This window comes from Camelina sativa, chromosome 16 (genome assembly GCF_000633955.1).
Source record: "Camelina sativa cultivar DH55 chromosome 16, Cs, whole genome shotgun sequence".
In the NCBI taxonomy this organism is placed as follows: domain Eukaryota; kingdom Viridiplantae; phylum Streptophyta; class Magnoliopsida; order Brassicales; family Brassicaceae; genus Camelina; species Camelina sativa.
In genome coordinates, this window is record NC_025700.1 from 17,387,160 (window position 1) to 17,397,873 (window position 10,714).

At 40.2% G+C, this 10,714-nt stretch overlaps 1 protein-coding gene across 1 annotated transcript; it reads left to right on the forward strand.

The window, feature by feature from the left end:
* On the forward strand, nucleotides 7,882–10,250 carry LOC104750904 (zinc finger protein VAR3, chloroplastic-like). The gene is made up of 6 exons (XM_010472763.2): nucleotides 7,882–8,439; nucleotides 8,563–8,680; nucleotides 8,811–9,136; nucleotides 9,226–9,360; nucleotides 9,467–9,565; nucleotides 9,669–10,250. Exons 1-6 carry the CDS (start codon nucleotides 8,165–8,167, stop codon nucleotides 10,120–10,122), a joined length of 1,407 nt encoding a protein of 468 aa, XP_010471065.1. The 5' UTR covers nucleotides 7,882–8,164; the 3' UTR covers nucleotides 10,123–10,250.

Sequence of the window (10,714 nt, forward strand, 5' to 3'; positions counted from 1 at the left end):
GGGTATTGATTAGAATGAGCGAAAGTTTTGTGGGAATTCTCGCAAAAATCTTTCGCTATTAATTTGGGGATATGATCCTGATCTGATTTATTGTGTTTTAGCGAAAGAGAGGATCCAAGTATGGGATTTACGATCTGATTGGATAATTGCTACAATTATGAGGTTTGGAATCTGTTTTCTTACGCGGGTTGATTGGGTTGCTCAATCTGATCTGATTGGCGATTGGGGTAATAGGATTTGGAAAGAAGATGAGATCTGTCCTCTGAGCAAATCAAGATGGAGTGATTCTCGATTGAGACAGTCTAGGATTGAGATTTCGCTCTCTGGAGATGTGGTTTTATTGTCGAGCTCTTTTACTCGAGTTAAACCAGAACCTTCTGTTTCTTGTATGGAAGCGAACAAAATCTGGGTTTCCTATTCTGGGATTTTGGAGTTATTGTCGGATCTGGTTTTCTGTATCAGATCACGATAGATCGCCCTTTGGATGTGTTTGGTAATGATTCAATTTCCTTTTTCTGGTGCGATGGGGATAAGGTTCCATAATCTGATGGTGTATGCGAATCAAGAGGACATCAATTGCTATATTTTTACCAGATCAATGCAATTATTTGGTCGACTATTTTGGAAGGCTAGTGAGTTTAAAAGGTATCGAGCTGTAGAGATATTCTCTCATCACAGTTCTCATCTAAGTTTCTTGCTCTTACAACTTTCAAAAAAAAAATTCTTGTTTCTTTCATTACTTCTAGTGGGTTGGTTTGAGTTTTGCGACTTTGATCATGTCTCGAGCTGATCTTTTGGGGAAGAGTGTGTCTGGCAAGGGTGAGGAGATTCTAGTTCCTAGGCGGAGGATCAAGATGCCATATTTTGACAACCATGCTCTGATCGATGGTTACTCCAAGACGGCGGTGGGCCGGTGTATGAATCTCCGGATGCAGGACATGAAATATCTATTGTCCATGCTCCCCCGAATCTGGCATTTAGAGGGTAGAGTGGGGGAGTTGATCTAGACCTTGGGAAGTTTCAGTTCGACTTCGACAATGAGGAGGATATCACGGAAGTTCTTCAAATGGAACATTTCCATTTTGATCGCTGGTTGGTGTCGATGGTGCGATGGACGCCAACAGTCGATCATGCTTATCCTTCTGACCTGACTTTTTGGGTTCGTGTGTTAGGAGTTCCCTTCCAATTTTGGGCTGAACCAACTTTCCGAAGCATTGGTGCAGAGTTGGGAAGGGTCATAGCGGTTGACATTGATGGAGGAAGGGTACGTGTGACGGTGAATGGGTTCCTGCCTCTTTGCTTTGAAACAGTGATAGAGTTTTACAATGGCCAGGAAACTATTGTTACTCTGCGTTTTGAGAGACTTCACGGTTTCTATAAGAAGTGTCATAGTCTTTTCCACGATGTTGATCACTGCCCATTATGGCATTCTTCAAGGATTACCTCTGGTCAGTTTTCGGGTCATCCTATCCCCATGGAGGAGGATGCATCTAGATCCTTTCAAAGCTATAAAGGGGCTGTCACAAGTGACAAATCAAAAGGCAAAGGGAAGGAAATGGACAACAAAGGGGTTGATAGAACCAAAGGGAAGGGGAAGGAAGTGCACAACAAAGGAACATCAAATAATAAGAAGAACCAGAGGTTGTTAAGGGGAAACAAGCTTCGGGTGTCAAAATCCAGTCTGATGGTGAGTCAGGTGAACCCCCTGCTAAACCCCGGTGGTACAACAACTATGCGCAGTTCAATGAGTATCGTCATATGATCTGGACTGTTGCCCCTATTGTTTCTTCTTCAACGGAGGTTCAGGGTGATGACATGGAACAAGGTCAAATAATGGGAGCTGAGGATCAGGGAGTCAGGCCTACCCCTACTGGTGGAGTCCCTCCGCTCAAGAGAGTCCGTCGACCTCCTTTCCAAGAATCTGAAATGGTACCAAATGTTAAACAGGGAGATGCTGAAGGTCCTGGTACGGAGGTTAACTTGACAGCCTCAGGTTCTGCTAATTTGGGTTCTAAACTGGTGGAGCTTTCCGAAGGAAAGCTTGAGAGTGGTCTCACGGTTCAGTCTGAGGCTGGACAGGGAATTACTTCGACGGCTCAGGAGGTTCAAGCTATAACCGGGACAACTTCTGGGGTAATTGAGGACCCGCTGATGGCTCAGGTTAGGGATACAACTTTCATTTTAGAGGTAGCTGATCCCAATCTCACGCATGACATAAATTTGGAAGACTCATTGGCTGATCCTTCTTTAGATGCTTGTTCGACCTCTACGGCTGTAGGAGCAGATGAAGCTGATACGGGTGAAGCTGATACAGGGGGAGATCCTATGGATATTTCGGTCACCGCTGATGCTATGGCAGTTTCGGAACCACCGCTGGACAAGATTCGTATGGCTAAGCCGCCTTTGGCTTTTAGAGGAGCAGCTTCCAAGAAGCTGAGTGTGTATTTGCGCACAACTCCAAGAAAACGCCCTGCACCAAAGACTACTGATGTAGCTGAGGAGGGTATTGTCCCGAGGAACCAAAGCCGCCTAAACCAATATCAGAAAAATGAAGATTTTGAGCTAGAATTGTCAAGGGTTGGGGAATAAAGCACATATTGGTTATCTTAAGGATTTGTGGGGGAAACATCGGCCTGATTTTCTATTTCTCTCTGAAATTAGACAATCTTTTTCTGTTTTAGAACCTTTTGTTGGTCATTTTGGTTATTCACATTTAAAAACGGTTGAACCTTTTGGTTATAGTGGTGGTCTTGCACTTTTTTATAATAATAATAATATTTCCATTTTATTTGAGTCCAATCGAATTATTGATGTGGAAGTTACTTACAAAGGCAAATCAATTTATCTCTCTTTTATTTATGGTGATCCGGTTCCAAAGAACCGAGAAATAGTTTGGGAACGATTAACAAGAATCAGTTTGAATAGAGATGCTCCATGCTTTTTAATTGGAGACTTTAATGAGTTAAAAGGCAATCATGAGAAACGAGGTGGTACTTTGCGCCATGCCTCTTCTTTAGTACCTTTTAATACAATGATCCGACATTGTGGCATACGTGAGTTTCCTGCTCTTGGAGATAGTCTCTCCTATAGAGGGTGGCGGAATAAGAAGCCGATACAGTGTCGCTTAGATCGGGCCTTGGCGAATGAGGAGTGGCATGATTTGTTTAAAGATTCCTTTACGGATTATTTACTGATGCTTGCATCGGATCACAAACCCTTGTTAGTAGTTATTGAGGATAAAAGTCGACGAGTTTGGGGTGGTTTTCGATTTGATAGATGGTGGTTGGATAAGGAGGGTTTCTTTGATGCGATTGCTGAAGGATGGGAGGACTCGACGGGGGCCGGAACTTCTTCCTCTCTGGTAGACAAAATTACCAAATGTCGCCGTGCTATATCTCGGTGGAGGAAAGAGCAATTACCTTTTGGGCGGGAGACAATTTGAGGATATCAAGGCCAAATTAGCGATAGCTCAGGAAGATAATGAAGCCTCGGTTGATGAACTGGCAGAGCTTACTTGGCGTCTAAGGGAGGCCTATAGGGATGAGGAGGTGTATTGGTACCAGAAAAGCAGAAGTCGGTGGATGCGCTTTGGTGACCAAAACACCGGTTATTTTCATGCTCAAACAAAGCAAAGACGTGTTCGGAACCGGATTGTTGGTCTCCATGATCAACACGGTACTTGGATGACGGAAGAGAGGGATATCCAACATATTGCGGTCTCCTATTTTCAGGATCTTTTTACATCCTCGGAACCTACAAAATTTGCGAAAATGTTAGATGAGGTTCAACCCTCTATTTCGATGGAGAAAAATAAATTTTTAACTCGAGAGGTTACAGAACTTGAGGTTAAACATGCACTTTTCATGATGCATCCGGACAAGGCTCCAGGCCCAGATGGGATGACTTTCCTTTTCTACCAAAAGGTAGGGGCTACGGTTAAAGCAGATCTCATATTTTCAGTCAATTCTTTCCTGAGGAATGGGGATTTTGATAAGAGGCTTAATGTGACAAATATATGTCTTATCCCAAGGGTGGACAAGCCAACACGGATGACGGAGTTACAGCCTATTAGTCTATGCAACGTTGGTTATAAAATTATATCAAAGGTTCTGCGCCAGCGACTTCGCACTGTTTTACCATCTCTCGTCTCAGAAACACAATCGACATTTGTAGAGGGTCTCCTAATTTCAGATAATATATTGATTGCTCAAAAAATGTTTCACGGTCTACGAACAAACCCCTCATGTAAGGAAAAGTTCATGGCTATTAAAACGGATATGAGTAAGGCCTACGACCGGGTCGAATGGTCTTTCGTCGAGCATTTACTCAGGCAGTTTGGTTTTTGTGGAATGTGGATAACATGGATTATGTGCTGTGTCAAGTCGGTTCAATACAAGGTTTTACTTAATGGGCAAGCCTATGGGTCTATTACTCCCTCTAGGGGTCTGCGCCAAGGAGACCCTTTGTCCCCTTATCTCTTTATTCTTTGTACGGAGGTACTTATTGCACACTTTCAGAAAGGAGAACAATTGAAACTCCTTGCGGGTATCAAGGTTTCGACCGCTAGTCCTGCTATCTCACACCTCTTATTTGCGGATGATAGTCTCTCTTTCTGTCGGGCCACAAAGGAGCAATGTGAAGTGGTTTTAGGGATCCTCAAAAGGTATGAACGGGTTTCGGGCCAACAGATCAATTTCCAGAAGTCTTCGGTCCAGTTTGGCCACACAGTGGATTTTGGGATTAGGGAAGAATTAAAAGGGGTTATGGGGATCACAAATTTGGATGGCATGGGTTCTTATTTAGGTATCCCAGAAAGCCTGGGTGGGGCAAACACAAATTTTTTCTCATTTGTCCAAGACAAATTGCAAGCCCGAGCAAGTGGGTGGCCGGCTAGGCTTTTGTCAAAAGGGGCAAAGGAGATAATGATTAAGTCTATTGCTACGGCTGTCCCTACTTTCGTGATGTCCTGCTTCCGTTTACCTAAGACGGTTACGCGGAAGTTAACTAGTGCGATTTCTAATTGTTGGTGGAGGTTAATCGGGACAATCACGAGGGCTCCATTGGGTGTCATGGGATAAACTATGTAGTGGCAAGGAAGTCGGGGGTTTAGGCTTCCAATGTTTGGATGATTATAATACTGCTCTGCTGGCAAAGCAACTCTGGCGTTTGATTACAGTACCAGAATCGCTTTTTGCACGCGTTTTTAAAGGACGATATTATCGGCATTCTGATCCCTTGGATCCAATTAAATCTTACTCGCCGTCCTATGGGTGGCGGAGTATAGTTTATGCTCGCTCTCTGGTGAACAAAGGACTTATTACACGAGTAGGATCTGGGGTTTCCATCTCTGTATGGACTGACCCTTGGATCCCTGCTCAATCCCCGAGACCAGCATTGAGCACAGGATCGCCTCCTGATCCTCTGCTTCGAGTTGCAAATTTCATTGACAGGAGTTCTAATTCCTGGGATATAGCTCAGCTTACGGCTATGTTTGTACCGGAAAATGTTGCTATAATTTATGCCTTACCTTTGCGGCAACCGGATAAGCCGGATTTGCCGGGATGACATTTTACCAAGTGTGGTAAATATTTGGTTAAATCAGGATATCGCTTTCTCCGTCCTCAACGGACGGCTTCCTCTGGGTCGAACGTTTTTGGTCCGGATATTAGGTGCCCACCGAAACTTCGTCATTTCATGTGACAAGTTCTTTCGGGTTGTGTGGCAGTTACAACTAATCTACGGAAACGTGGGATGAGTTGTGATACCACGTGTGGTCTTTGTGCTTTCCGAAGGAGACAATTAATCATACCCTCTTTGAATGTCCACCTGCTAGACAGGTTTGGGCTATATCGCAGTTCTCGACAGCCTTGGGTGTTTTTCCATCGGCTTCAATTTTCACAAACATGGATTTTCTATTTTGGCGATTTACAAATGTTCCGACACAAGAATTTTTTCCCTAGATCCTATGGTATATATGGAAAGCGCGTAATGATAAACTCTTCAGTAATCTAGATTCCAATCCCCTAGCGATCTTGTGGCTAGCGGAGGATGAGGCAAAAGCATGGGCTTTGGCTCAAACAGAGGACATAGTGGTCCCATCGACTATTCCTATTGAGTTTGTTCCCCGGGGAAGCAGGGGTCTCGGGGTTCCTAGTTCTTTGGCGAGTTACTTTTGTTTTGTAGATGGTTCCTGGAAAGCAACAAACTGTTATGCAGGAAGAGGGTGTTCTGCACGTCGCCCTATGGTGACGTCCCCACTATGGGAGCTACCAATCTTCGTCGTAGTCTGACCCCTCTTCATACTGAGATTGAGGCTCTTGTCTGGGCCATACGATGTATGATTGGGGCGGATAACCAATTTGTTGTTTTTCTCACTGACTGTTCCGACTTATTGAAGATGGTGTCTTCGCCCTCCGAGTGGCCAGCTTTTACACCGTATTTGGAGGACATCCAGACGGATAAGGAGGAGTTTGCCTTCTTCTCATTAGTCTACGTTCCGCACTCACAGAATAGTAAAGCGGATAATCTTGTGCGTCGCGTTCGCACAGTTCCGCTTTTAGTTACCTATATTAACAATGTTCATTCGTATTTGCTTGTTTGAGCCAATCTTGTATCCTTTGTTATCAGAAAAAAAAGGTTAATCTTTAAGGAACCGTTAAACAGTTCCATTTTTTTTTGTGTAATAAGGTTAGTTAATTTTTAAATCAAATTTGTGTTTATTTATAACTAAGGAGGTTGCAAAGGGTAAAAAACTTAGCATAGTCTAAATTCGAATAGTTGAATTAAAGTCGCCTATATCATAATTTTGAATTCAAAAAATCAAGATGGATTTCAGGTTTAGATAAACCGGGAAGAAAAAACGAGGTTATATAACATTTTTTGTAATAGAAACTTGAATAAGTTTTTTAACTTCAGGAAAAAAACTAAAATAAGAAGTCAAAAGTACTCAAAACAATCTTATTGACTTGAATAAAGTTTTTGACTTTCCAAAAACTACTACTACTTCTAGTAAATAAGAAGACAACACGATGTTATTGTTACGTTTTCTCAATTTGATAAGTTTTTTAAACATAAAATAAAAATAAATAAGGAAAACGATGCTATTGACTTGCGTTTTTCCAATAGAACTTTAATAAGGTCATTGACTGTAAAAAAACAAACTAAATAGGAAGGCAAAAGAATGTAATTGCCGTTACGTTTTGCCCATAGGAGTAAGTTTTTTTCACTTCCAAAAACGTTGTTACGTTTCCGTTTTGATATATGATACTTAATTTTTGTTTCATTTTAAATGTCGTCTTTCATTTTTAATTTACGTTTCTTTTAATTGTATCCCTATTGCTTATTGGTTTAATACAGTGACCAATGAGAAAACATGTAAATATGTAATATATATGAAAAAAAAATCTTAAACAACAGTTACTGAAAAGAAGAGAGTAATAAATTTTTCTTATACAAAAAGTGCATATAAATACAATACAAAGAGTCTCACTTCTTCTAAGCTTATTCAAAAAACCTCAAGTATTAATTTACATTTTCTTTACACTTATCATTTTGCATAAACTATAGTTATATAATTTGGGAGAAAACAATAAACCTCAATGTGTATTTGTCGTGACAGAACACTTATCCCCGTCTTAAGCTTCTCTAGTGAAGAATGATACGACAATTAAAACATAGAAACTCTTTTATCATTCTTCCTAAGAAAAGCGTGAGACCGAGGTTGAGATCTGCCATGACAAAAGACACTTAATTAGTGGCATTTTTTGTTGTTTTCTCCACGATTAAAGTTCTGTTCGTTTCATCATTTAGCATTTCTATCTAAATAATCTATTTAAATGATACATCTAAATAATTCATTTCAATAACAAATAACCCAACAAACAAGACAAAAAAATAGTTCATTTGGATGGTCAATCAATAATTCTACTGTTATTTTTGGATGAACCATCTTCATCCAAATGGTTCAACTATAATCATCCAAATCAATTTCAAATTTTTGCCTAAAATTTTAAAACTAATTCGGATGATCCATGTGTGAATGATTCTGTATTATNTTTTTTTTTTTTTTTTTGACAAAAACGAACAGGCCTAACTATAGCTTAAGCAAATGGTGAGTGCAAGGAATATGTAAATTTTGAGTTTTTTTTTTTCTTTTTCTTAAAAGATGAGATCTTTCAAGTTCGATCATAGATGCTTCCATCGTATCATCATTGGATACTCAAGACCATTCCACAATCTGGCTTATACCCAAAGCACAGAGATCGCTAGACAAGGTTTGGTTGATCCATGCTCTCACCACCCATGGCCCGAGTGGCTAGATTTGATGGGTATGCTTGTGAAAAAAGGTTACTTTGGAGAAAGCTTGATGATTTCTAAGGAATCGAATCATATTCGTACCGCTTGTCTCAATTTTGCCCGCCATCGTTTTACTCTCGTGAGGTAAATGCGATTTTAATTTCAATAAAATTTGCACACCAGGTGTTCGACGTATTGCTGTTGGTAAAATACTCTCTCTATAGGTTGAAATTGGTGAGAATTCATAAAAAGTTTGTACCTTTACAGAGACTTGTCGAGGAAAGATATCAAAGTGATTGTTGGGTGTGGATGTCCTAGCATTGACAGGAAGGTTGTGAACTCAGGAAAGCGTTTAAGAGCTTATGTGGGCATTGATGAAGGAAATGTATGATTTGCTTATTCTTCTCAGTCTCACTTTATGTTGCTTTCCTTCTTTATAGTCAGTAAGAGCTTATAGTCACTTTTGAGGTTTCACTGGAAACTTACTTAACTGAGCTTAAATATTTACTTAGTAGGTGTGTGGCTCTTGCAACTTGAGAGGGAAATGTGAAAGGGCGTATGCACAAGCACGAGAAGATGAAGGTGCTCGAACTATTGATGTCATGCGTATACTGCTAACTCACGGGCTTGATTCCATTTCTCCTGTTGTGGAGAACCGTGCCTGTCAAACCAAACTTGTTGAAGATTCTGTGAGGAAGTTGCTGAGGGAAAGTGTAGCGTATAGCTTAAAAGATGTTGAATCTGCTGAGATTGAGACAGGTCGAGATGAGCTCCAGCCAAATTCACAGGATAGTGATGAGAGAGACCCACAAAAAAGGCCAGGGGATTGGCATTGTACAGAGTAAGTAATTTTGCTGCATTTATCGATTTTGATTTGACTTATACTAATCGTTAAACTGTCTTTTGTTGTGAACCATTCTTATCTGGTAGGTGCAAGTTTTTAAATTTTGCGAAAAACATAAGATGCTTGCGATGTGATGTTTTTTCTGAGGAAAGGCTGAAACAGTTGAAGGAAGAACAGAAAGATCATCTCCCACTGAAGAAAGGAGACTGGATATGCCAAACGTGAGGACATCTTTCACAGTTTTTTTTTCAATTTAGTGTCTAATCTGATTAACAACCATGAAAACCCGTTTAAGATTTTTTAGTTTTGTATGTTTTACTTCCACAGATGCAACTTCCTGAACTTTTCGAAAAACACAAGATGCTTAAGGTGCAAAGAGAAGCCTACAATGCGTCAAATCAATCCAGGAGAGTGGGAATGCGAGTCGTGAGTCATCCTTCCTAAACCTTAAAAGCTAAAGGGTTTGTTAAAATCTAATAACTTTTAAAAACATTTGTTAGAAATTGATATTGTTTCTATACATCATCAGGTGCAATTACATAAATTTTAGAAGGAACTCGATATGTTTGAAGTGTGATCACAAGAGACAAAAGGCTTCAAATGTCACTCCGGATTCAAAGACAGTTGCCGATCGTCACACTCACAGCGGAGTTTCAAAGACGTGGAGTTTTGTAGAGGAAGAGAGTGGAGAACACTGCGATGGAGAAGAAGAAGAAGAAGTAGAGGATGGCTTCATGGGATTTCCAGTGGAAGGAGGGAAAAGTAATGTTTCAAGGAGTGCAGAAAAGAGAGAGCAATGGAAGTTGGAGATGATGACACAGAAGGTTAGAAGCAATGGGACAGAAGCGAAACAAGATACGAAGAAGGAAACAGAATCAAGATGTTATGATCGGAGAAGAAAGGAACTCCTTGGTAACATTAGTGATGATGATGGAGAGATGGATGATTGGTTTGTTTTAAAAGAAGATAGGTCGACGACTTAAGCTATTATCTAATTAGATTTGAAACCACATCTCTTTGTGGGTTTTTTTTCTAGTTGTAATTCAAATTCTACAATAGAATAGAAGAATCCCAAAGATGCATACATTTGCGTCCAACTTTTTTCTATCTTTTTTATTTTTTACTGATTACTGTTTTGTGTGTTTTTAGTTTACGTCCTGAAAACACAAAGTAGAGTTAGAGTTTGTTGGAAATTTCAACTGGAAAGTGAAAAGTCAAGACAGAGCAAGAACCACTGAACCACCACCACAGCACCACTACTACACATATACTTCTCGCTGTTATGGTTTGTTGCTATTTCTTCTAATTCAATAATGGGATATCACACGCGTCAGACCGTCTGACTCAGACGTAGACACAATTCTGAAATAATAAATTTGGGTAAATTAATAATTGATGCGTGCAGTAACATTATGTTACTGATGATTCTATAAATATTCTTGGAGTTTTAATATATTTTTGGAGTTAATAAAATTAAAAATTAAAAAAACAGACAATAGTTGGAGGTGGTGGAGAAAAAGTGAGGGTCGCAAAATAACTACCGTGCGACTACGCGCACTTGACCAACTCTCTCTC